Source organism: Drosophila suzukii, chromosome X (genome assembly GCF_043229965.1).
Source record: "Drosophila suzukii chromosome X, CBGP_Dsuzu_IsoJpt1.0, whole genome shotgun sequence".
NCBI classification, from domain to species: domain Eukaryota; kingdom Metazoa; phylum Arthropoda; class Insecta; order Diptera; family Drosophilidae; genus Drosophila; species Drosophila suzukii.
In genome coordinates this window covers 3520001-3547690 of record NC_092084.1, presented here as the reverse complement: position 1 = coordinate 3547690, position 27690 = coordinate 3520001, and the positions used below count along the sequence as shown (strand labels likewise).

General features: G+C 40.8%; 1 protein-coding gene across 2 annotated transcripts in view; it reads left to right on the top strand.

Annotated features, from left to right (window-relative positions):
• CARPB (Carbonic anhydrase-related protein B) overlaps positions 1–16691 on the top strand; it is a 69832-nt gene extending 53141 nt beyond the window's left edge. For both annotated transcript variants that reach the window (XM_017081643.4, XM_036820667.3), the window contains exons 4-9: positions 279–415; positions 1071–1283; positions 11495–11590; positions 12556–12777; positions 15613–15796; positions 16238–16691. In XM_017081643.4, coding sequence (XP_016937132.1) covers positions 279–415; positions 1071–1283; positions 11495–11590; positions 12556–12777; positions 15613–15796; positions 16238–16260 — 875 coding nt within the window. In that variant the 3' untranslated portion in view covers positions 16261–16691. The remainder of the gene's footprint in view (positions 1–278; positions 416–1070; positions 1284–11494; positions 11591–12555; positions 12778–15612; positions 15797–16237) is intronic.
• The last annotated feature ends 10999 nt before the right edge of the window (positions 16692–27690 follow it).

Sequence of the window (27690 nt, the reverse complement as noted above, 5' to 3'; positions counted from 1 at the left end):
GCAGGCCAACACCTATGCAGATGCAGACAAATATTGTAATGGCCTCTGGCCCCCCCTTTGAACCCCCTTAACCCCCTCTGCCATTATGCAATTTGTGGCAGGTTTTTGCAGCACAGCCAACCAACAACCCACAATTGTGGTCGGCTGGGAAACTTTGGAAACAGTTTGAGGCGAACTGGGTTCATAAATCTTCCTGCCACCCTGGAGGGGAACGGGGATACTGGGATCGATTCGAACGGCCCGTCTAATAGAGTGTACTGTCTTTATACCCCTTTCAGGACCCGCCTTCTGGGGGCTCATCAATCCGGAGTGGTCGCTCTGCAACAAGGGTCGTCGCCAGTCGCCGGTCAATCTGGAGCCCCAGCGCCTGCTCTTCGATCCCAACTTGCGGCCCATGCACATAGACAAGCACAGGGTGAGTCGGGGGTTCCCCATCCCCTCAAGAAATCCCTTGGGGGATGACATGAGCTTAGATCAAAAGATATCCCATTTATTCTTGACTTGCTTTATTATTGTAGTGCTGAGCAATAACTCATGCTTTTTAGTTATATCCTTACATATTATGCTAATTTTTTTGGTGACCTGTATATTATATATCGAATTTTATGTATATTATAAAGCCAATCACTGATATTTGTATATACTCGTATAAAACTGTTTCCTATGAATTAGGAATAGGCATTGATTGAGCCCAAATGCTTGACCTTTATTTTTGAGGTGGTAAATTAGGTTTTTAACATTATTTCTGATTTTTTTAAATTCATATTATTCAGCTATATATAGATATTTAATTAATATTCAATACACAAAGGATTCTTAATTTGAATATTTTATTTTTTTTAATGGAACATACATTTTTCTGATAAATAGTATAGCAATCTTAAGTCGTAATAATTTCTCTATCCTCTATCATTTATTTTAAGAGCAAGAGCTTTTAAACCATGTATCCTTTTTACAGATTTATCTATTGGCATCTTAGTGTATAAATAATAAACTTTCTTAAAGATATCAGATTTGGATTCTTATATAAATCTCATATAGCCCACTTATAACCCACCTATCTCCCCCAGATATCCGGATTGATCACTAATACGGGCCACAGCGTCATCTTCACGGCCGGAAACGACACGGTGGCCAACTACGACGGCATGCAGACGCCGGTGAACATCTCGGGCGGACCGCTCTCGTACCGCTACCGCTTCCACGAGATACACATGCACTACGGGCTGAACGACCAGTTCGGATCGGAGCACAGCGTCGAGGGCTACACGTTCCCGGCGGAGGTGAGATATACTTATATGTGCTCTATGTATTACCCTGAACCCTGTACTTCCACTGGTGTCACTCTCAATTTCCGGCCCAGGGTGAGGCCTAAATTTAGCTGGGGACACTTTGACACTTGCCGGGCCTCAAGGCCTCCATGGATGCTATTTCGGTTCCCTGCCTGTCAACAGATTTCCCTCTTTAACAATTCAATTGTGTCTGTTTCTGTTGCTGTTGCTGTTTCAGCTTCTGGGAAATGGAATGGTATTTCATCAAGGGTTGGGGAGTTTTCCAACTTTTCTTGCGTCATTTCATTGCCATCCAGCCAGTGGCTGTAAACTTGTTAGCCCGCCCGCTCAAATATTTACACAGATAAACGAGCGGAAGTGTATTTGATCAGCATTTAATGCAGCAAATGTCGATTTGTCGCTGACAAAAAAAACATGGGAGGGGCTCCAAGGGGGGGCAAATAAAATAAATAACAAAGTCAAAAAAGTCAAGAGCTCGGCGTCTTTGTCTGGAGTCCTCGGCGTTATCATCAACGCGACGACGTCGTCGCCAGGTTCAACATGTTGGGGACTCGACTCGGCCCACTTGTCTGGCGCTTTGATTTTCCGCCCACCCCGCCCCAGCCTCGCTTTTCCGCTTTTCCACTTTCCCGCCCCCAGGCGCGTCATTCACAGTTTTTCGTAGCGGAAAATATTGAAAGGCAGTTAAGCTTGGTGATAGAATTGATGTCGAGTCTGTGGCGATAGATGTATTTTTTTAAGTTATCAATGGTTTATATTTATTAAATTAAATAAAAAGAAATTTATCTGTATAGTTAATATATTTGCTATAAATTTATTATATTTATATGTTTAAATATTTAAGGCAAGTGCTGAGAAAACTTAATTAAATTATATAAATTGCTTGGCACTACTAATGTTTTTCAGCTTGTTTGAAAGATGGTTCCAAAATCTTGTCTTATCTCAATATGTCTGGGATCTATATATGTCTTACAGTATAGGGATTATATAAGCTTGGTCAATTTCTCCCATTAAATTTCCCCTTAAAGCTTAAACTGAACTTGCATTCCCTCAGAGTGAATGATATAATAAAGCGTCTTCCTGCAGTCTTTCTCAGCCTGCTCCTGATGGCTGATGATTTTGTATTGTTTTATTTGTACATTGTTTTCGGGAGGCAGGAGGGACATATTTATGTGTCATATGGCAGGCGTTGTTGCGACTCGCTCAGACACCTTGTCTGTTTTCCAGCCCACCTCCCACCGCCCACAGCCCCGCCCCCCAGTTTTCCCCTGCATTTTCCGGAATGTACACATGCGTGCTCTCGCCCCTTGTTTGTTTGCTGTTTGTCAAATATGATTTAACCTCGCCGGGTCCGTGTTTTGTTCATTTTGATGTCAAGTTCACACACAGGCTCGCTTCAGTTGATTTGCGAGCACGTTATTAAAAATATGTAAATACCCGCGACTCGCAACAAAGGATTTTGGCTTGCCACCGTCTTAGCTGGTTATTTATTGCCCGGGACTTATAACTAACTGCTTGTGCTCGCCATTGACTCAATGACTTCTGAGGATGTGGCCGGAATCCCTAATCTCTGACAAATTCCTCTGGCCAGATGTTCATTAATTAAAGCACATTTCTTGTGCGGCCCAGCTGTTGCTGCTTCAAATTAGTTATTGTCTAGTGTTAATGAACCCATAACTTTCGTCTTGCCACCAGATTGAGCGATTTTATTCGAAGATTTATGGGCCCAACACCCTGTATGTGGCACTTTATAACACTTTTAGTGGCCATCTCTCAGATTTGTCATCTTGAAAGAGCCATTGGCTAGCATCTTAAATCTGAAAACATGTAATTGAGATTATTGGGGACTAAAACCACTTTAAATCTTACACTTATTCACAAGAAGACACGATCAACTTTTAGAGAGTTGTAACTTTAAGCTTGGTTTTTGATGTCCCCAGAACGATGAACACATTACAAGAAGTTTCCGATTAGCTAAGTTCTTGACTATAAAAGTTCAAATTCGGGTCACCTTTCTTCAGGTAGTTAACTTTCTTAGGGAACGCGGGGTTGGCTAGGTTAAAATTTTTCATTTCACTTCTCTCGGTTTTAAGTTGGTGCTAATAATGGGTTTTTAGTCGTTTTCTTATCTGCCATCTCTCAGCGAGAGTGGGTCGCCTTCACAAGGCAAATTCCCGAAATCAAGAACACTCCTTGGCGCTTTTTTAAGAACCCCTCACTGCCAAAAGGGTCCTCCGCTCCCGGAGGGTTAATCCTGTCGTGCGTCTGTCTGGTCCTCAGTCCTCAGTCCTTGGTCCTTGGCCACTTGACTTGACTCGAGTTGAGCTGAATTGAGATGAGTTGAGTTGAGTTGGGACGGGTTGAGTTGAGTTTTCCTGAGTGATGTGCGACACAGTTTTCATTTTCATTCCCAGTCGCATTTCCATTTCCATTTCCATTCCCATTCTCGCTTTGCTCGTGCGGCGCTTTTGTCTGCTCTTCCTCCAGTGATTTTCCACCGCTTTTCCTTTTTGCCGCCAGGCAATCAAAAAGTGAGCCGCAGCTGCCACAACAAACTGCAGACTGCCGACTGCAGACGACAAACAAATAACGTTATAAATCTGTTGCATGTCAGCAGTTGGTGACTCGCAACCTTTAACCCCCGACTGCCGACTGACGACTGCCGACTGCCGAGTTGCCGCCAATGTCAACGAAAATTAATTAGAAACCCGCCCAGGGGTGAAGCTCTGGTCCGCTTCCGCGAATGACAAAGTATGCCGTGTATTTCGGTTAAATTACTTCGACTCTGCCTGACTCTGGGACCCGCAGACTCCAATTTCCCCGCCTCGAAACCTCGGGACCTCGGGACCTCGAGAACATCCCGACAATTTACCGCCCAGCCCTCCGATTCGTCCTCCCGATTTGTGCCAACAATCGGGTGATTAAAACGCATTCTGCCAGTCTGCCTTCTCGATTTAAGCCCAAAGTGACAAACAATTGCCAAACTGAAATGGGAGACGGAATCCAATATTGAGATTGAGACTGCGATTGGGACCCACTTAAAAACTGTTTTTAAACGAGGCAACAGATCTGAAAAAAAGAAAATCTAGGAATAAACAATGCTGATTTCTGACTGATTAAAAAATCAAATTTTATTTAAGGCTCTTTGTACGTAAATATGAATGACCAAGAAATGTATATATAATATAAATGTAAAATTAATGGTATTTACAAAAGGCCACTTCATCGATAAAATCATTAAAGAATTACCACCTCCATGGGAACTTATAATTCCCAATTAGTTCTAGCTTAAAATTTACGATCTAGGTGCTGTGGTCAGTCAATTTTTTAGTTGACCGGAAGTTTCCATAGGTGGTGTGTTTGTGTTGGTGCTTGTATAGTGATTGCAGGAGGTATATGGCTATATCATTATACTAACTAGATCGGGACGCAGTGCATCGAGATCCTATTCCGGTATGTATCTTACATAAGTATTAATTTAGCCTTAAAGCAAGCTAAATATTCAAATACAAACAATTGTTATACAATTTAAGTCTAAACAATTTATTTTCTAAGACTAAAATAAAGTTATTTTGTGCTTTTGAGTAATTTTTAAGTGGTTCAACACCAGTTATTAAAAATACCTCATGTTTTCAAGAATACTTTAACAACTCAAGGCCGAAATGGTTGAATAACAAAAAACCCTGTCCGAAAATATAGACAATATTCGAAATTGGCCCAATCAACTCATTGGGAAAATGTGGCCAGGACGGGCGAAGGGATCCGAATCCCGTTTCCAGTTTCAGTTCCAGTTCCAATTCCCGTTACCCGGAAGCCGGCCATCTCCGGCCAATGTAGGGCATTTTCCGGCCGTAACGAGAGCCGCCTTAATGGGCCCCGCCTCGGAATTTGATCTGCCTTAATGAATTCGTAATTGGCAATTTTAATTAATCCCCATGAAATCCGCACAAGATTGCAGCCGTGTCTTGGATTTCGGTAGCCTGTTGTCATTGGATGCCAGTGGCGCACACTCACACCTGAAAGGTGATTGCCAAGGGGGCTAGCTTTTCCAGGGGCAGGGGCGGTGGCAGTGGCTGAGGGGTAATCCGCGCAGCTATGCGTTATTTCTATTTGCAATGCACAGTTGCCTGATTTTGATTTGTTTTGGGCCGCGGTAATTTAGCACTTGTCTTGTGGCTAAAATTTAATCACCAGGGGCTTGGTTTTAAGGGGGTTAAGTGGGGGGGGTGGTGAGCTCTGTGCTTAGCGATGGCTCCGTGAGGCCAACTATCGCCAAGGGCGTAGGTGAGGGGGGCGATTTTCACAGATAAACTGCCATCCGGCAGTCACGTGCCCATCGGCGGGCGATCCAATGGGTTAACCCCCTTCGTTATGGTCAGATTTACCCCCTTAACCTCCTTAACCCCCCGCCTGCGGTTGCCAACCACTGGCAACAACACAGCCCAAAACGACCAACAACCGGCGATGGCTTAACCATTAATTTACGCGCTAACCATGAAGTACTTAAATATACAAATGTATCTGTATCTCTATCTGTGTGCCTGAGTGACTGAGCACGAACGAACGCCAAAATATTTGCTGCTAATGAGGTCGTGCTGTAATTTTAGCAGGTCCCCTTGCCCCCCTCCCCACCGATTTCCCCGGAAAATGTCGCTGTACACAACCCCTTTCGGAAAATCCGTTTAAAGGATAACCAGCAGCAGGCGGGCAGGCAGCGATTAAAGCTCTTTTTTCCACCTTTTAAAACGCTACTAAGTCGTTAATGGGGAACTGAGTGGATTTTCAGCGGGCGGTAATGAGTTCGGTGAAGTTCTTGATTGGATTATGATGCCAGGTAAGTCGGGTGCTCTATGGCGAGTTTACCAAGACGGCTCTTAAAGCGTCTGGCCAGGAGAATTTTGCAAGTGGCTTAAACGTCAAGGTGGGTCATCTGCAGGCGACTAATAAGGCGGTAGTTTCAGCTCGTGTTTGACGACAGTTTAATGGTATTTAAAATTAAACTGGCTGTTAACTGGAACCCTAATCTGTTTTTAATTCTTTCTTACAATGCGAATGATCTTGTAAAGGTCCTTATATTATTATACCAAAATATTTTGTACAATAATTATCATTTATTGATTAAATGTAGTTCTTAAAAACCTACAAAGTATGCAGTATGCAAAACTAAAGTCGTCTTTCAGTGTGAATATTTTGCTGCATACCTTTGGGCATCTTGCATAAATCGATTCCGTGTGATTTAAATCAGTATGCTCCTTGCCCGTGCCTTACAATCTATAGCCCGCCATCTAAAGTTCCTTTGTTATCCTTTAGGACTGCCTCTGCACTCTCAGCGTTTCCATTTGGTCGCGTTTTCAAAACGCCAGCAAATCGCATTCGCCTGCTCATTTCCCTGTTTTTCAGTCGCTTAGTGCTGGGGTATAATTAGCCGAAAGTGCTACAAGTGCATCGGGAAGTGCTCGAGGAGGAGGAGAAGGTTGTCCAGACAACCATGACAAACTGCGGCCAGAAATGGAGCGATCTGGGTCCGGTAAATCGGCTCCTTCCTCTTGATTTCCTCGGCTTTCTCCTGTTGGTGTGTGTGCGTGTTTGACAATGTCCCCAGTGCGTTGTTAAGCTAATTTGCTTCATTTGTCTAGAAAACTGACACAGACCAACGGGAGAAAGCAGGTTGGGGGGCGGAAGGGGAGCAGACCAGACATAGGCGGCAAAGTGTTGACATGAGGCCATGTTCTCGGCCTAAACCACCAAGCTCCCAGCCTGCCTTCCTGCTGGCCATGGCCAATATTATCGTGCCCGGTCAGTGCAGCACGAAAGCCAAGTCAAGCGGCTGAAGGGCCAAGAATGCTGCCCCCTCGTCCCGACTCCTGAATCCTTCCGCCTTCGTCCTTCGTCCTTCCACAATCCACCTCTATCAACATGCCCCGGCCAAACCAATAAGCCCACTGTTACCTCTGCTAGGAAAAATATTTGTGCACAGTGGGTGATTTCGAATGGTAAAGTTGACTATATAAATCGACTATGTTAAATATCAAGAACCTAATATCAAAAATAAAATTATAAAAAATATAAAAACCTTTTGTAAACTTTAAGATCAGTTTCTTTTATTTTGAAATAACTTACAGATTACTTCGAGTATATTTATCTATTGATTTAATCCCTGAAATTTATAAATATATATATATTCTTTTGATATTTATATTTAGTCATAAATTCAATACTCGTAATATTGGACAAATGTAAACCCTGTTATCTGCATTTATTACAAATCACAGAAATCTTATAGGTTAAGAACAAGTCACAAATTACTAGCACCTTATCTTTGCACTGAGAATGAGCCATGAAAATGGTTATCTGCATTGATTACAGAATATTTTTATGGGTTTATTGCCTTGATAATTGATTTTGTAGAGTTTTTGTAGCTATAGTTAAAAATAGCGTAAAGCCATGGAAAATACAGGGTTAGTAAACTAGATAAGGCCAAATTTCAGAAGACTTTTATTGAAGAAAATGTTATTTACTTATTTATTGGATTTATACATAAAAATATGATTTATGAGGCTTATATATTACTAATGTTAATGTTAAATGGTTTTTACGTATTTACTGGTTTCTATATTCGTGTAAAAGTTTTATTGATTAACGAATTAATATAAGGTATTTTTATTATTTGCTTCTTCATTTTTTATTTCTCTAGAGTTCTTTTATAATTTATTATTTTTTACCCTTCGTTTCTTTGAATTACCCCACTGTTAGGGCCTGCTTATTGACTGTATGGTGGGGTCTATGAGGCAGAAGGACCCACTGTCCCGACCAGGCAAAGTTTCACCAGCTGGCGTCGCGTTGGTCGCTTTGACTCCTGCTCCTGCTGTGGGGTTAAACCAGGGGGAACCCCCGTCCAAGGACTACGGACTGGAGTACGGACTACACAGGACTACAGACTAGGCCTGAGTCTGGGGCTCTGGGCTCTCCGGTCTGTGGAATCCATGCAGTGAAAACATGTGTAATTGATCTGATTAAGTTGCCTTTGCTCTGCGTGTGTCTATCTGTGTGTTTTGGGCCAGCCTTTCCTCTTTGGCTGTATGTGTTTATGTTTGTCTGTGTTGGCCAAGAAATATGCCAGAGGAGCTTGCTTTGTTCAAACAAACACTAGAGGGAATGGGAAAGGGATTGGGTAAGGAAGGGGAAAGGAAGGTATATGGAAGGGGAATGGAAGGTATATGGAAGCGGTAAGGAAGGGGATCCCCTAACACCGCTTAGGCTTTTGGCTCTTTGCGTTTTGGCCGGCTTGTTGTCCGGCTATTTGCTGGTACTTACACTATTTGCCCTTGTTGTTGCTCTTGTTTTTATTGTTGTTGCTGCTGTCTTTATCCCTCTATCGTTGTTGTTGCCTCGCAGACACACTGCCTTGTATTTATTTGCTTTGCCACAGGCTTTGGCTGTTTAATGAAACGGAAATATAACATTTTAGTTTGCGGTCAAATATTGTATAATTTTCCTCCCCCACAGCTCCAATCCATTGTTGTTGCTGCCACTAGGCACACGAAAAGAAAAGAGGGGGTAGTTCATTGCCTTTATGATTCAATTTCATAGATATTAGGCCCAAGGTGTGAAGGCATACGAAATTGAGCAGGCTGAGAGTGGTTTATGTATTGCGAAATTCAATTTATAGGTTGCTTTTGGAAGGGAGAAGTTTAATTTGATTTAGGGACCATTGGACCAAAAGTAATGGGTTTTAATTCGATAGCATTAAATCTGTCTATTTACGGGTTAAAGTTTACTTGATTGCTAGACTAGGGGTTTTTTGAAGAGGTCTCTAAAAGTATGCAACTAAATATAGTACTTTTACACATTTTAATATTGTTTTTTTGCCAAAAATGCATTGTTTAATACTTGCTTGTTCAAAGGTGGTTAAACCTACATCGTCCACTCCAACTTTCATAGTTTCGTAACTAGTTTTTTCTTCTAAATTTTTAATTACCAACAAAAAGTGCACCATCTGTTGTTCAAGTGGCAAAGCTGCTTGGTTGTTTAGTTGTTCGGTTTTCTCATGCAGTTAACACCCAGAATCTGCTCCTATTTTTGGGTGTCTGAGCAGGAAGCTATTTTGTTTGAAGCTTGGTCCGTGGCCAGTTCTTCAGCAGGAAACTGAAGGGTGCCATAAGGACCTTCCCATCTTCAGTGTGCCATGGTCTCGTCAAAATTTCATTTGCATCAGCATTCCCAAATATACTTAAGTATATGTACATATATGCAGGGACAGTGCGTTTCGCAATCGACGATTATTTTGTGAAATAATCCATTTCAAAAAGCGATATATTGTACAAAGTACATTAAAACGCAAAGGTCAGTAAATCAGATCTACGCTTCTTGATTACTTATTGAAACCCAGTTGAAAGTGGTGTATGCTTAAATGTTTGTAGTTCAAGACTATATTATTCTGAAATCACGTATGTATATTGAATTTAAAATATTTTCTTGCATACTTTTAGACACCTTTAAAAGTGATTTGAAAACCTCAAAGACTTAATTTCTTATTTTGGAAGCTGCAGTTACTTGCGAAATGCACTGTACCCACCGAGCTCTTCATTTTTGATAGAAACTTCTGTTCTATTTGCATTAGTTGCCATTTTTGCCACCCCGTTTTCCGCTGCTCCGGCAATTGCAACTTCACCAAACACTCGGGGAAAAGGAACTTTTGGGGAAATTTTAATTTAATTTAATTTTTATTTGCCTTGCTGGGCACACATTAAAATTGCAGCATGTAGTTTTTTAATATTTAAATGCACGCCTCGCCGCCTGCCGCCCTTCATTTCCTCGCCTTCCTTGCTCTTTTCAGCCATTCTCCTTTCGGTATGTGCAATTCCCAGGGAAAAAGAAGGGTTAAAAGTCGGAACAGGACATGTGGCAGGGTCCTTTGGGTGGGAAAAAGTGGGTAAAGGGGTTTCAGGGCTACTACTATTAACTGCCCAGCGCATACGGCCATGCCCACTGGCCATCAGTATGTGCTCTCTGCTATTATTATTATTATTTTCACTATTGTCTGCAGCATTTCCTTCCGCTCGGTGCGTCTGGTCTGGTCAACCAGCGAATGCACTCACACCTATGCTCCTCACACACACACATGTATATACTCACACAAACACACTCATGGGTCGAGAAACAAACATATCCCACACCCAAATCCCCCGAAAATCCATACACATGTTACACAAGCTCACAGGGGATGCTTGAAAGGTAACTCAAAGGAATATTTGGCTCCAAAGGCTGCAGGAGATTTGCTAATACGTTTTAACACACAATGAGTATAATCCAAACCCAATCCATTGTAATCCAAACAAAGAAATAGTTATGGGATTTTAAAGATAAATTCATTTTTACATAAAAATCACATGAACGTCTTAAAATTTCTATAAACTATAATGGTGACTACCTTAATACTAATACATTTCTCAAATTACCTTAAGAAGGAATAATATAATATAACGTTCTTATCAAAAATCGACGATTATTTTTAAAGCTTTCTCGATAACCGATAAGTCTTTTGTGCAACCCTCGCTTTAAGCATTTGCCTTGGTATTCATTTTGTGGTGCCGACTCTCGTCTTTCCCCTTTCTACTACTTTCTCCCCTCCAATCTCCTTTCTCCCCTTTCTCTTGGCTCTTCCTCATCTATAGGCGTTTTGTTGCCAACATGAAACAAAAGTGCAGATGCAGACGTGTCTGTGTGTTTGTGGGTGGATGGGAAGGAAAAATCTTGGCCCTTTTGGTGTCTTGGCTAAAAGCAAAATATTTGCTGATTCTGTTGCTTGATCTTCTATCCAAACTCCAAATGTGTGACTGTGTTTGTGAGTGTGTTTTTGCCCACGTGTTCTTATGTTTGTGTTTGTATTTGTGTGCATTTTGTTGATAGTTGGGATTATTTTGGGGCAATTTATGCGAAACAAGGCGAAAGCTTTCGTTGACCCCAGCCACGCCCCCTTGTTGTGTTGGTTGTCACCGCCTCTGTATGCATTTGGGCTTAAATTGAGCAACAATAAAGTTTTGGCCACAGCACACAAGAAATAAAGAATAGAGGCAGGCCAGACAGGCAAAAAGAAAAAAAGGGAAGAACTCACTAGACCCCAACCATATATCTCACTCTGCCTCTCTCTCCATATATATTTCTCCTACTGACTCTTCATTTCCCCTCTGTTTTTCCCCCAGATACAAATATTCGGCTACAATTCCCAGCTGTATGCAAATTTCTCAGATGCCCTCAATCGCGCCCAGGGCATCGTGGGCGTCTCCATTCTGCTGCAGGTAAGTAATCCCCCAAGGGGCTAAAAATTATGAGCGATAAATAAACAATGGCTACGATAAGAGCTATATTTAAGGCGAATTTTATCGAGAACTTGTAAATACACTTGGGGTTTGAGATCACTTTAAAAGGTGCCTTAAAGTAAGCTGCAAAAAATGTAGGCAGAATAATTGCACTTTAGAAAATTTGTGAAAATTGGTCAGTTAGGTGTGAGTGCGAATTTGTTGGACATTTTATTACGAGCTTAACAAGGTATGACATTCGATTTTTGGGCCATTTCTTTTATTGTTTCGGCCAAAATACTGATTTTTTTTGGGTGGCAAAAAAGGATCTTCGTTTTTTTGCGAAAAACCGATTTTTTTCTTTTACCATTTTTGCTGTAACTTGTTCAAAAATGGTCCAAAATATAAAAGGCGCACTGTTTTGGACAGCTAACAAGCTCGATAATTAATTGCAGTTATTTACAGGCTGATTCTATGAACTTTAAAAATTTTCAAATTTTCACTTTTTTTACAAGGGGTAGTATCATCTATTTTTGTGAAAATGGGTAAAAAAAAATTTTTTTTTGGTGTGAATGCGAATTTATTGGAAATTTTGTTACGAGTTCAACAAGGTATGACATTCCGTTTTTGGGCCTTTACTTTTCTTGTTTCGGCCAAAATACTGATTTTTTTTGGGTGGAAAATAAGGATCTTCGTTTTTTTGCGAAAAACCGATTTTTTTCTTGGACCATTATTGCTGTAACTTGTTCAAAAATGGTCCAAATTCTATAAGGTTCACTGTTATGGACAGCTAACAAGCTATATAATTACTCGCAGGCATTTACTGATTCTACGAAAACCAATTTCTTCCCAATTTTCACGATTTTTAAACCCATGTGTTTTGTTTGGTGTATTAAGCGGATACTTATCCTTATTTACTTTCTGTATATCTGAAGTTCGCATTTTAAATTTCTTCCCCTTTATAGCTCGGAGACCTCTCGAATCCGGAGCTGCGCATGCTCACCGATCAGCTGGAGCGCATTCGCTACGGTGGGGATGAGGCGTTTGTCAAACGACTCTCTATTCGGGGACTGCTTCCCGATACGGATCACTACATGACCTACGATGGATCAACAACGGCACCAGCCTGCCACGAAACAGTCACTTGGGTGGTGCTCAACAAGCCCATCTACATCACAAAGCAACAGGTATTTAAGAATATACTTAGAAGTAGAATTATATTAGTGTAAGCCTCACCATGAATACTTCATATGATGTATTTACTTATTTTATTGTTTATATCAACAGTAAATATTTCATTTATAACTTCATAAATCGGTTCTTAATGATTTTGTAATATTGATACTCGTAGTAAGGTGTTATTACTTAGGTGCAAAAGTATGATATAACAATTAAACATCTACTTACATCTTATAAATATCGCATTTGTGGTTGACTATGCCCAGCACAAATTAAAAAGTCATCGAAATAATTTTTTCCAAGCGAATTCATCAAGTTGCCCTTCACCCCACTCCAACCTCCAAACTCCTAAAAACAAAAGCAAAAAACAAACATTTTGAGTGATGAGCACCTTAATGTTTGTTAATTAGTATACAGTGCTCGGATGTCCGTTGCTCCCCGGCTTCTTCTGTTTTATTAGCTAATTTCATTTAAGTTTTAAATTGAGTTGCTGCTGGAGGAGCAACAAAGTGGATAGTGTCCATAACTCAAAGGAATGGCGAGCAGCGCGAGGAGCACACACATTCAGCTGAAAAAAGGCAGGGGAGAAAAAATTTAACACAAATGTTTATTAAGTGCAGCGCTGTAATAAAGACGCCAGCGGTGGTCTGTGGGTGGGGCCTGAGTTCCTGAGTTCCTGAGAGTTTCTGGGTGGTTTCAATGGGTTTCTGGAGCGGTTGAATGGTGGCCAGCGGCATACGTGTAAACAATGTAAACAGGGCGGGAAAGGCGGAGAAAGCGGAGAAAGGCGGGAAGTGCAGGGAAAAGCGGAAGAGGGACACCAACACACACGCGACTGCAGCAGGCAGACTCATAAAAACTTCAACAAGCTCAATGGCACCCATGGGCACATGATTACAACTTGTGGCAGCCATGGAGCTCGAGCTCGAGGACGAGGAAGAGGACGAGGACTCCGGTCCACGATTCTCCGGCAACGTAATTTACTGGCTGCACCGCACACACACGGAGAAAGAGACGGCAGGAGAGCGGCAGAAAGAGACAGCACCTTGCTGGCAAAACATAATTTACCAAATTAAAGTAACACCAGTGGGCCAAGGGGGGCGAAATCGGGACAGAGAGCACAGGAAGCTGCGCGACATGAGCTGAAATTGCAATTAACCCATTAACTCGCGCTCTGTCGCAGACGGAAAGCCGGAAGATGATGGCATCCACAGTGTGAAAGGTTTTAACACCTGTTCTTAAACTGACTTTGATGGCAACACTCATTTTTTTTCAAAAAAGCTATCTTTCATTTCTAGAGGCTTAAAATAGTTGATGAAATTGCCTTAAAGTATGCTACGAAAATGTGTAAAACGAAAGTTAAATGAATAAATTGCAAGACCACTTTTAAATCAACATCTAGAGATCTAAAATAGTTACTTAAGCTGTCTAAAAGGATCCTATGATATATTTAATAAGCAAATGCGCAAAGAAGAAATTTAAAGTCTATTTTTAGGCGCCTTTTAAATTATTTAAAACCGTTAGAGATATTATTAACAAGGAATATAATACCCTTTTTAAATTCACACTTGGACAATCTTATGTTTTGAGCCTAAACTCAATGTTTGTTACAAAACCTCTTCATTTTAAAACCACAATTCAGCCAGAAACGGGCTTTAATCCTTGAGTGCCATTTAGTGTTGCATACTTTCGGGACATCCACACACACACACACACGTACCCAACTTAATTCACACTTGAACGGGCAATCCGGGGAGGACCCCCCTCCACCCCCTGCCATGACGAACCGAGCCCTTAACCCACTGAAGCCCCCGCCCTCCTCAATCACCATCAACCCGGCCACGTTGTCGTGAAAAGCGATTTTGACGGAAGTCAATTGATAAACAGATTGAGTAGATTAAGTGTTATTGACTCGTTGTTGTTGCTGTTGCTGCTGTCGTCTCATCGATGATTTTCTCTCTGTGTGAGTGTGTTTGGAATATGTATCCTTAGGGTTTTTCATTTTTTTTTTTTTTAGTTTTTTGTTCAGCGAGCGCTTATTTTTAGGATTAGCAATTTGTGTCAAGCTTGATTTTTTGCCAAGTGCGGATCGATGATGTTGTGTGTTTGCGCAAAAGTTTATAATTATGCACGTTAAAACGGATGGATGGGCTCTACGGCTTATCTTCATCGGCGGATTGGCTTATTGTCGAGCCATTGTTGATCTACTTCCGTGTCTCGATGAGGCTGGTCGAGTTGTGGGTGAAGACACTACAGAAATTGTGATTGCCATAAGGGGAATGGATTAAAAAAACTTAGGAAGCATAATTTAATCCTGGTAATTTACCAAGACTTAAATGTTACTTTTGTAGGTTGCTCTTTGGCGTCAAGAAAAACAAATGTTAATTAGTTGCAAGCTTATTATTCATACGCCCTGTAGGCTACATACTTTTTATGCGTATCATATATGTAAGTAATAATCATAATTTAATCATGGCAGTTTACTACGTTTAGTATTACTTTTATATGTTGCCTTTAGGCTTAACGAAAAAAGTCTTCATAAGTAGGCAGCCAGAACTCTTCGTATTACTCATACGCACGATAGCCAACATACGTATCACACGTGTCGTATGAGTAATAGTTCAAATCTTATTGCTCATACGCACTGTAGCCATACGAGTAATAATTATTTTTGAGGAAACCTTAACAGGTCTTAAAATATTAAATTCACTTGGTTATACCTTGTTTTTACTTACTTGGAAGTCATTTTGTATAATTTAAATTAAAGTATAAATAATTTAGCATCATATTCCTAAGTAAAGGCAATGATTTTTAATGTGAATATTTTGTTTATAATATTTTAGTTACACGCCCTGCGCCGCCTGATGCAGGGCAGCCCCGACCACCCGAAGGCGCCCCTGGGCAACAATTACAGGCCGCCCCAGCCGCTCCTGCACCGGCCCATCCGCACCAACATTGATTTCAAGACGACGAAGACGAACGGCAAGGCCGCCTGCCCCACCATGTACCGCGAGGTCTACTACAAAGGTAAAGTAATAGTGGTAATATATAGTAATGAAGAGTAATCCCAGAGAAAAACAGTTTAGTAGAGATCCATGGCTTACATTTCAAATTCAAATTCAAATAGGCATTAAAAAAGTTAACTTTACTGTAATCATATAATCAATTATTTTTTCAGTATTTCTAATAATGTTTAGTTAATAAGCCCTTAAAATTTCACCTTAACAGCGGTTCCAATTAATATTTAGTCTGGTTAACCGGCTATGTATGAGAAGAAAGACAATATTTTAAAATTGATTTCCTAAAAGTAGGCAACAAACTATTTTAAGCGCAGTATTTCAATGAATTAGTTCAGATAGGCTACCATCCTCTATTTTACTGCATACTTTTAGGCACCTCAAATAACATTTCAATGTGATTTCACTTTTTCAAAATTGGTTAAACAACATGGTCTCTTTCCCCTTTCAGCGACCAGTTGGAAACAGAACTAGAAGTCAGTGACGTGATGGCGTAACGTAACGTATCGTAAGCGTATGACGTAAGTAGCGAGCGGCGTGCAACAGGAGCTTCCACTAAACATACATATAGACAAGGCGATGCCGAGGGAAAGGACTCGAAAGGGAAGGACTACGATGGAGGGGAAGGACGAGGCTCAAGATGAGCTGGGGAAGGAATCACAAAGGAATCAGTGCAGCAAATTGGCGATTGGAAATACACACACATATATATAAATAGGCAGAGAATAAACAAAGGAATAATATGGATAGCGATTACGATTACGACAATTAGCATTAAATGTGCATTTTTTTGTCTCCCCCGGAAAATCAATCAGACCCTGATTGCAGTCTGAGGTTGAATATTTTTTTTTGTGTGTGCGTAGCGTAAGTACAATAACAATAAACAAAAAAAAAACAAAACAAAAATAGCGATGACTAGTAATCATAATTACCGACATAACCACTAACGTAATCCACAAAACCAAATACTATTGTATATTTTAAGTTAGGCCCGGCAACGTGAGAAGATCAAAATAATATACAGAATACACAGAACACATAATACGAGTATCGATAGCCGTTATCCAACACTGTCATAAGTGTTATGGCAGGCATTATGCAAAACCCACCCAAAGAACAGACTTTAAATCCACACCCACATCGGTGGGTACATAAAACCAGTTTGTTTATGCCCCCTAAATGTGTATAGAGCGGCCTCTGTTTGTGTGTGTTCCAAAGTGTGCGTGTGTGTGGACATTAGGTAATAACATTAACAATAATAAAGTGTTAATCTCTATGAGTACGGGATGGCAAAAAAAAAGTTTGTAAATTTACGGTTGTTGCAAAAAGTCAGACATACTGGTACATTCTACTGCCTATATTTGCATATCATTCAGTTTAAAAAATGTTACATTTTCTTTAGTCTAAAATGTTATAAAAAGGCTTTAATTTTAAACTACCCCTAAGCTAATAATGGCAATTTCTAATGGCAAAAATATTTATTTGCCTTGCCATTTGATCAGGCAAAGCGTGACGAACTACCAATTTATTGACCCTTTTTTCACCAGGGAAAAAAGGTCCCCCAGGGATCGAGGGCTTAAAATACTTGCACACTTAATTGCAATTTTAAAATTATGAATTTGGGCGTTTTTAATACGTAATCCCGATGCGGAGGCCCCGCCAACGTGGCAGTGTCGCCGCAAATGCGTGCATTTTGCATTTTAAATGCACTTGACCGCAGCATCCAGCCAGTTCCCCACCGGTTTGTGTAACCGGGGACCTTATCAAACCAACTCGCCAGGCAGCCAGAAGCCACCCTGCACCACCCTGGGCCACCCTGCGCCACCCTGGGCCACCCTAAACCACCCCTGTACACCCGGGGATGTCGGGCTGTCGCTTATCGAACGGCAAATGCAACATGAAACCACAAAATCTGTTGCGGTTATTTAAAATCACGTTTAAATACGAAAGTGCTGGCTGTCTCTCGCTTCGGTTTGGTTGGGTTTTGCGTTTTTGGCCAGCATAAAAATCAACTTTTTAATGCCCGAAAGGAAAATGATTACGTATCCGCCGCGTGGCCAGGGACATGGCCGAAAACTGGCCAAAGCTGTATAACTTTTTCTCCAACCCCTTCGCCCGAAAAAACCGCCTTCAAACCCCCTGCAAAATCACATAATAATTTGTATAAACATTTGCATTATTTGCACTAGTTGACCTTTTTGCAGTTGTTGTTCTGTGTGCTCCGGCATTCGACTGAAACTTTTCGAGCTCTTTGTTTCATTTAGTTGTTTTTCAGTTGTTGCATTGTTTTTTTGCATTTTTTTTGTTTTATTTCGGTTGTGCATCGAGGGATTTGCCAATGGGAAATTATGACTTAAATTAATACATGGCAAGTGTAATTTATTTGAGCGAATCAGGCGGCAGCTGCTGCCGGCAACTGACACCCTGTAATTTTTGGGTTACCAAAGTTTTTGGGCTACTTATATTTTGTATCTTTTATTTCTGGTCTTCAAGAAATTTCACTTAGTAGCAGTGTTGATCTATATATATTTTATTTTTCAAGTCCATAAAAAATACCCAAAAATGTTTATTTAAAAAATACGCTACATGTAACAAGGTTCTTGTAAATGTAGCATACAAAATGCCTGACGAAAAACCTTATGGTTTTTCTCAAACATCCTTAATTACAGGGTATCAGAAGTGGCCATGAGCAAGCCAGACTGGTGACCCAATTAGCCTGGCTAGGGAATAGCCCGGTCCATCAGTTTATTTGCAGCAAACTCAATTCCAACTTTGGCTGACTTTCAATCAATCAAATGGTTTGGGTCAACTGGGCGAGGCGACTCTGGCCAAACTGATTTGCGGTGGCTTCTGCACGAAGTTATGTTGCATGCTGTGCCAGTGGGCGGAGGGGCGGGGGGCGTGGCACGAGGTGGGCGTGGCCGACCACCGGATATGACCAGACGGGGCTAACCCGACACATATATTGGCAGGCAGGCAGCCAGACTCCAAATGGCTGCAAAGTGCAGGTAGCAGCTTTAAACTAACCCGTTTTCTGGGCTACAAGGGGTTAAGCTTTATTTTCCCGTCTTGAAAATGTTTAATTTTTTGTTTACCACAGGGTAGCCCTCTTTTCGTCCTTTATCATTCAATGGAAACTACCATTTTATCGCCGCTATAAAAATTGCGGCTGGAGGTTTTATATATATAGTGTATGTATTATTTACATCATTTCATTTTCATGCATGTACGATTGCAGTTGGCCATTTCGGCTATTGGCCATTTCAGTTATTATTTTCAATACATTGAAGTTGTGGCTACTGTGTATGTGCCTTTCGGACTCTGATAAAAGACAACATCGATCATGATAGTCGGAGCGAGGGAAAACCCATTCGGAACAGACCTGCAAATATTGCAATTTGACAAAGTGACAAATTCGCAGCCATTCATTTTTCTGTGGGTGCGGGGTTACACCAAATAAAAGTGTCGACGGGGCATTGTCCTGTAAAAAAATAAATGGATTATCAATTCACATATTTTTAAAGAATTATTGCATTGTTTGTAAAAAAAAGGTTATTAATAACTTGATTTTTTTTTCATTTATTTCATAACAATATTTCTTATAACTAAACCTGCCATTTTGATGAATTTACATTTTCTCAATTTTCTAATGAGGGTAGAAGTGTATACATAATATTATATATGATATCTTAATTAGTATTTTTATACATCGACTTCATAACCATATTTTCTTATAACTAAACCGACCAGCAGAAAAAAGGAAACATTTTGATGACTTTGCGTTTTTTGCATTTTCTAATTCGACTTTTTTTTATCCGCTTCCCAAATGATGGGCCCAGAAAAATGTGTAAAATGTTGCAATATTTTTATGAGCAGCCATCAAACCCTTTGAAATCGCACTGTCAGCGAAATAGTGAATGAAAGTGATGGAAGTGAGCTTATGATGCAACGAAATTCCAGGGGTATAGTTGGCTGGCAAGTCTCGACTTCCTCGAGGCCCTATTATCATATCTCGTTCTGTTTTCAAAACCCGAATCGAACCGGAACAGCCGGCAGATGAGCAGATGAGCAGGGGCAAACCACTTTACCGACTGGTTATGCAAATGGCACCCCCAACACGGGGTGGCCGACCCTTAACCCCTTAAATAACACACCCCCATACCCCAAAACAGGCAACCCCCCTTGGGGCTATCGCTGCTGTCCACACAAGACTAATTAAATTATGGAAATTAAATTGAATCGAGCATATTTGTTGTTTGCAGTTCATAAATTGCGCTGCTAAAATGTCCGGAGCAGCTAATGTTTCGCCCCTTCGGCCGTGACGCCATGTAAATCATTTCACAATAAAACGCACGGCACAGCAGCAGCAGCAACTGCACAGCAGCAACATGCACGGCAGCAACACACTTAATTATGACATCATTAATTTTTAATAATGACAATTTTGCGACAATAAATCACTTAACTAACACAAATGCGAGCGACCAGCAGTATGCATGAAATTAGTAAACTTTAAACAATGCCAGCCATGGGGGTGTCAAGGGGGCATCAGTGGGTTAAAGTGGGCTGTGGACTGTGGGCTGGATAAGCAAATAAACAGATTGACTGTCCCCATTGCCTTGTCCTGGCATTGAGTGATGGCAGCCAGCAGGAGGAGGATGTTGCTGCGGGGCAGCTGCAACTGCATCGGCATCGGCAACTGCAACAGCAACTGCAATTGCAATTGCCAACGCAAGTGCCGTACCGTGCATGGGATGAATTTAATTAATCTCGCTACCGTCAGTTGCACACAATTGCAATTAACTTGCAACACTCGCATAATTACAGGCGACCTCATGTTTTGCTACTTATCAGCATCAACATTGACCCAACGACAGCAACATCCAGCGGCAGTCGCTGCGAATTCCTATGGCAGCCATTGATACCCTGCACTCTAAGTTGGAAGAGTTGCACTCCTTAGGAATGCAGAATTTTATGGGGACTTAACTTCAACACAGAAGTTAAATTTATATTTATATATTTCGCTTTTTATGATGCACTCTAAATATTTTTAATTTGTATCTTTTTTTATAGTGTCCTTATTATTTTTAAAAAATCCTCAGGATACTCAGAGATATGTTTTGGAATTTAAGTTTTTTCTTCCATTTCCTAGAAGTATGCAATGGTTTCTTAATGGACCCCTAAACTCATTTTTTATGGTATTTTAAGTATATTAGGAGTTATTTTAAAGTTGTGTATGTAATCAAAATAATCATAGACTTGTAATTTTTTAAAACTTATTATCATAAATCATAGGAGTTACGAAAAAATAAAATTCGTGTTTTTCTTAAGGTTTTGCTAGAAGAAGCCCTATAACTTTCTTACTTATGAGTGATTAAGAAGGCAGTTTTTAACATACCAAACAAACCGAATCTCGAGTTGTTATAAAGGACTATTTTTAGATTTTCGTTTAGTCATATATACCTTTTTTGGATTTTCAAAGGGTATAACGAGCGACAAGCTTGCCCTGACACATGGTCGCCTCTCTATCTCCCCTCTCTGTCTGCCTGTCTATCTGTCTCTTGATCATGTGTGTAAGTGTGTGTGTGGGTGGCTGACTGTGTGTGTGTGTGTGGGCAGTGGTTGGCTCATTGGTCATTTGGTTGCAGCTCGGTTGGTGTTAGCGGTTGCTCGTCATCGTCATCATCAAGCTGCTGGTTGTTGTTGCTGCCGGCCGGCGACTGATTGCAAATGTTGTTGCAGTTGTTTTTGCTGCTGCTGTTTGTTAATGCCTGTAGAGCACAAAGCTGCTGCCTTGTGGTCAAGTGAGGCACCTGCCGCAGTTGCCACCACCCCATTGCCACCCCCCTGCCACCCACACCCCGCCAATGTCACTGCAAATTAACATTTTGTAACGCGTTTCGGTTGCTGCCGTGTTTTCATTTCACACTTTGGGTGTGTGTCCATTTGTGTGTGTGACATGCATTTGACACAGGAACTGGACAAGGCAATTGCCCAGGTGCCACCACCCACCGCCCACCGCCCACTTTCACCCACCACCCACTCTTGTGGCAAATTTGTTGTATTTGCGCCTGATTGCCAAATCAAATATTTGGCCCACACAGCCAAAAATGTCTATCAAGAATTAAAATAATATTCTTGAAAGTTAAAAAACTTTGAAAAATGCAATTTACTTTTTGAGTAAAATTTAAAAAATGTTTTCTATATTTTTTAAAAACCTACTTAGTATTATTAATTATTCTAAATGCTCTTTAATTTATTTTATATATTTTTAGTAGCCTTACCTCTTTAACCCTGCAATAGATAAAAAATAAATGTATTTTATAAATACTAATATAATAATGCTCTTTACCTTGATTTATTTTGGCACACTAATGTTCCCCCACACAATTCACTACTCATTGTTTCCTGTGTACTTTGGGCCAAGGGTCAGGTCAGCCGACGGAAAAGTGTTCGAAGAGCTTGGCTTCCATTTCACACGTAAATAAATAATAGACCTCCGAAAGGAGCGAGGGGCGCCCATTTTTGGATTTCAATTTGGCAAAAATTGTTTAATTCGCACAAACAAATTTGGCCCGAGCTGTGCTCACAACTCGCTGATTGTTGGGTAAATTCAGTTGATTTCTTGTTTGCTCATAGACCCCGAAATAAACCAGAAGCCCTCTTGCACACACAAAAACACTCCCACAAACGAGCCGGAAAAGAGTAAATTTTTGGGTCAAGCACCCAGTAACCAATGATAACCTATCGAACTAGACGAATATCCTAGTGTAACTGGATCTGTAAGGTTTATATTACTGGTAAAAGAAATAAAGATACAAAACGAGTTCACTTAGCGGCGTAGACAGTTGTACGGCATAATGTAAATTTTTTTGGAGCAGCAGAAACTCCACCGAATAATCCTATATATAGTACCATATAGCGTAATTAAACCAATACGAATATATATATTCATCACATAGTGAAAACCAACTAAATGCTTTGTATGTTTAACGAATTAAGTAGCGAAACCAAGGCGAACACCAAGTGTGTAGTGTAAAAAAAGGACAGCAAATTATTATAGCTAAAAAGTATATATATAGATATATATATATATATTACGTAACTTCCCGAAATCAGCTTGCCCCATTGTTGTGTGTTAAAATCCCTCGAATATAGTGCTATATACTGACATGTGTAAAAAGATTTGCAGGCCACAAATTATATATAATTATATACATACATCCCTAAAGCTATATATATATAATATGTGTATATGAGGACAACAAATATACGAGTATATATATAGAACGCACCGTTTTTTGTCTCTGTTTTCTGGGGGCTAATCCCCGACCCGGGTGGAAATTACCTGTAACAGCGCAACAATTACTTATTTCCGAAAGCCTTCGCCTCTCGCTTTCGCCGCTTTCACCGCTTTCATCGCTTTCACCGCTATAAGGACAAAAGCCCAAGGAGGCGCAGGATAATGGGGATGCGGGGGCGTGGCCCACGTTGTCCCGTAAAAAAACTAATTTCCGCCACGCCCACCGAACAACAATAAAGCTGCGCCGTTGTCGTCCTCATAAGAGGTACAAATTAAAAATGATATTGGCGGAAGGAAAGTACACTTACAGATACTCTGGAAAAATCTTAAAAAATAGGCATTTTAACGATGAAGTACAGCTATAAGGTAAGTAAGATTTTTTAATTGGAGACAGTTCAGACATTTAACTTTTAAGTTCTGGGTTCCAAAAAATTTTAAGTTTAATTATTATTAATATTAAACTCAAAATACTATATTTATTAATCATATTTGAATTGAAAATTCCACCTGTCATATGGAGAAAGTGTTTTGAGTTCAAAAAAATTTCAGCTATTAAAAAAATTTAAGAAGATACCATCTCTAAACAAGATTGTTTTTGAGAATCAGTTAAATTTAAAAAACCCCCAGTATCGTATTCCTTCCTATTTAAAGTTGAAAAGCATGTAAGCTATCATCAAAATTTTAAAACTGAGTATCTCCAAACGAAACTGTATTTATTAATCAGTTGAAAGTACAAAACCCCCAGAATCGTATTGCGTAATCCATAGCCCACAATGATATCCCCAAAAGTATGCAACTGGAACAGGGAAATCCCAGGACTTCCAGGACTCCCAGAACTGTAATCAAAAACGATGGGCAGGCCAAACAACATTTTATTTAATAGTTTGCTTTGGACAAAAGGCGGGCGGCAGGAAAATAAATAAATATAATAATAATAAGATGATAAAATGGATTTTCGTGTTGGCCGAGTTTATGCGTTATGCTGCTGCCGGACGATAAAAATCTCTTTCATTTCCCATTTGAATTTGCTGGCATATGTTTTTTTTGCTTTTTGGAGGGGGGACCCATCTTATCAAGGCATAAAAAACGGAAGAGCGACGAGGACGAAATAAATGCCGGATATCCTGGCTCTGTAGCGCAGCTTCCTCTGTTTTTTTGGCCCCAGGATGCGACAGCAACAGCCGTGTTAATGGGCGGCGGCAAATTTGTTAAACAAACGCCCCCAAAGTCCTCGAGATCCTAAGTCTTGGCTTTAAGAGATTTGGCGGATTTTTTTCCGGGGTTCAATGGCCATTTCGGCGGCCTATCGATTATTTCCCCCGCTCTTCGATTTCTCCCTCTAATTTGCGGCTGCCGTTTTCAATTTCACGGGCAAACACAAAAGCCAAAAAAAAGGGGGGGGGGGGGGGGTGTTTGAAAACAAAACCATAGGAGTACACTGCTCCTCGCTTGATGATGACGTTCCCAGACATTTCACTTTTCCTCGCCTGCAATCGGATTACACATGCAAAACAAAAAAAAAAGGGGGGACCAAAGGAAAAGCTACACCCCCATTTTCCCCATCCCACCTCCGGAAAAACAAACACAAACGAATGCCGTCCAGCTGCATTTTCAATTTCGATACTAAAAAGCGCCACAGAATCAAATCGAAACCTGGCGGCCAGCGGAATATTTTCGGGGCAGCCAAACTAGTGGATGCACTTGGATCGGATTACCTATGTGCCGGCTAAAAGCCCCCAGTCCTTGGGAGTGGGAGAAACAGGTATCCTTACAGATTTTTTATGATATAACAAGTATAACAACTTTGAGTCTTTGGTTATAGTTGGGTGAAATTGAGCGGATATTTTAATGAGGAATTTAAATACGTATATGGTATAAGGTTTGGTATAAATTCCCCAGAAAAGTCTGCATTAAAGTAAACCTTGCTAAATAATAATTTGATGGACTGGAATATCTCGAATATTTCTATCTAAGGCTGAGGTTGAATTTAGGGAAAGGTGCATTTAAAAAAATGTTTAACCAATTAACTTTTAAATCTATTTTGTCAAATAAATGTCGTTACAATTAGCAGGCGTACAGAAATAAAAAAGGACGTATGCAATATTGTAAAATTTGAAAATATCATGGTGAACATTAATATGCAATAGATTTTTTTATCTATTTATCTTTTTTCAAAATATTATATAAATATTATTCAATCATCTTAGTATTTCGGATAGTGTCCTTTAGATTTCATCAGTTTTTCCTTACAAATATTTATTAAATATTATTCAAGCATCTTAGTATCTTGTGCAACTCAAGCCAAAGATCTCCCCCTTTTCCAAATATTTGATAATAACCTTCTACCGCAACTGGCAATTTAAAAATAAATTGAAGAGCACAAACGAGAACGTTGCCCTGAGCAATCGAATATAAATGGAAAATGGCTAATAAGTTGACCGCATGTGTTTAATTTGCAATAGGCAATTATCAATAACCAGTTTTCGTAGGCCTGATTTTTGGTTTCTCCTGGGTGATTAGTTTGTGGCTCTGCAATTTTCCCCTGGACAGCACTTTCGATTACTGGGGCACTTCCTCCCGGGACCGCAAAGCAAATGGACTCCAGTTTTCGGGTCCACAGGGCTGTCAAACGCGTGGCCGGCAAATTGGAAATATGAAAACGGCAAACAGGGGGGGAGGGGATTCCGCGGGCGGTGGCGAATCAGCAAACCGATCGAACTCAGGTGCTAGAGCCCAGAATCAGAATCCGAATCAGAATCAAAATCCGGAGCCCAATTCCAATCCCAGCCTGGAAGCTCCTGCCTCGGAAGCCGGATGTTAACGGCCAGCAGCTGCAGCTGCAGCAGGAAGTGGCTAGAAAATCAGGGTAACTGGGGGGGGAGGGGGCCTAGAGCCGACCAAACAAAAGAGGAAATTAAAATATGCAGACCGAAAACCGCGCGTTTTGAATTTTCGCGCGTTTTTTGGGGCCACGCGCGATTTTGCATAAATTCAGTGGAGGGCCGCCCACTTTCTGGCGGCACCAGCGGAGCGAGAGGGCCATGTATCATCAAAATATGCAAATCTCGGACAGTCGGACTCGGATTTTGGGACTCGGATTCGCATTCCCCCACGCCCACGCCCGAATCGGTTACGGGTTATGGAGTACGGACTGCCGGCTATAGGTTACGCGTTACGGGTCAGGGGTCAGGGGTCACTGTTTGCTGTTTGCCGCTGCCCCCGGGAACTACCAGCAGTAAATAATGGTTCGGGTGCAGGGTGCCGGGTTCAGGGTGCACGGTGTCCAAAAGTCATTGCCGGGGGCTGCTGGAGTTTATACTTATGCATGTTCCTCCAAACTGAACCAAACCAAACTGAACCGAGCCATCCAATCGGTCACGTTCCCTGCTAATCAGTGGCGTTGTGTCGGTCGCTAAAAGGGGGACAGGTGCCTTGCGCCCAGCCCCTCCTGCTTCTGGACATCCGCTTAGCGTATTGGCACAAGTGCAGATATTCCCAGTACGCCAAACTGCGAAGGGATCGCCAAATTAACCACTTAAACGATTGGCTAAAAGGGACCTTTTTTGGGAACATTTTCTTTTTAATAAAATAATTTAAAAACATATATTTTAAAAAAGGTGTTTTAAGGTACATAAATCATTTCTTCCAAATAACGTAAATGCTTCTATGTATTTATTTACTTTATAATAAAATCTTTATTGAACGGAAAAAATATATATGACTAGTTGCATTTTTTAGTGTTCAAGCTACTACCCTTAAATTTCCGCCAGTAAACATAATGCTCCCTCTCTATATAAGTAATTCCCCCGCCAAACTCTCAATATTTCCAACTTTTGAGGCACTGGTATTAAATTTAACCACAAATACAATTTCCTCACAGCCCGGCCACCTGCACACCCTGGGAAATATATATAGATGCATATATATATGGAATCCAGATTCCGCCACGATTTATGCACATGTTCGGTGCTCGATGTTCCGATGCTCGGGGTGCAGCACGGGGTCGTTTCGATACAGTGGGCCAGCCAAGGGTTAAGGCGACTCGACCAGGGGCATGTGGCAAAGCGATTTATGCGCTGCCAGATAGAAATCGATTGAACTATGTGGGTGGGTGGGGTGTGGAGTGGTGAGTGTTTAGATTGAATGTAAACTGCACTTATGACAATGAACAAGTGACCCGGTGGCCCCCTTAACCGCCCCTACCCCTCCCCCCACCCCCTGCCACACCCACCTGCAACGCTGAGGGGCAAAAGTCGAGCAGGGAAAGGTTCAGGTTCAGATCCTGGAACAGTGGTCACTCGCAGGCGGAACAGGTGTTCTACAGAAATAAATGGGTCATGTAAGTGGACTGCCATTAAGGGGTCATTAAGAGAATAGCATAAGGCTTTTCTGAATATATTTATTCCGATTTATATTTAAGTATGGTTAACTGTTTTTGTTTAAGTCAGAAAATACTGAAAAAGTCAAAGTCAGTGATGTTATAGAATAACCATTTCATTTTAACCATTATGAGATTTCGGAAATCTAAATTGGAAGACGAATTATTAAATAAAAACATAGAGAACTCATTAATTTTTTATTTAAAATTGCAGTTTTTTGTG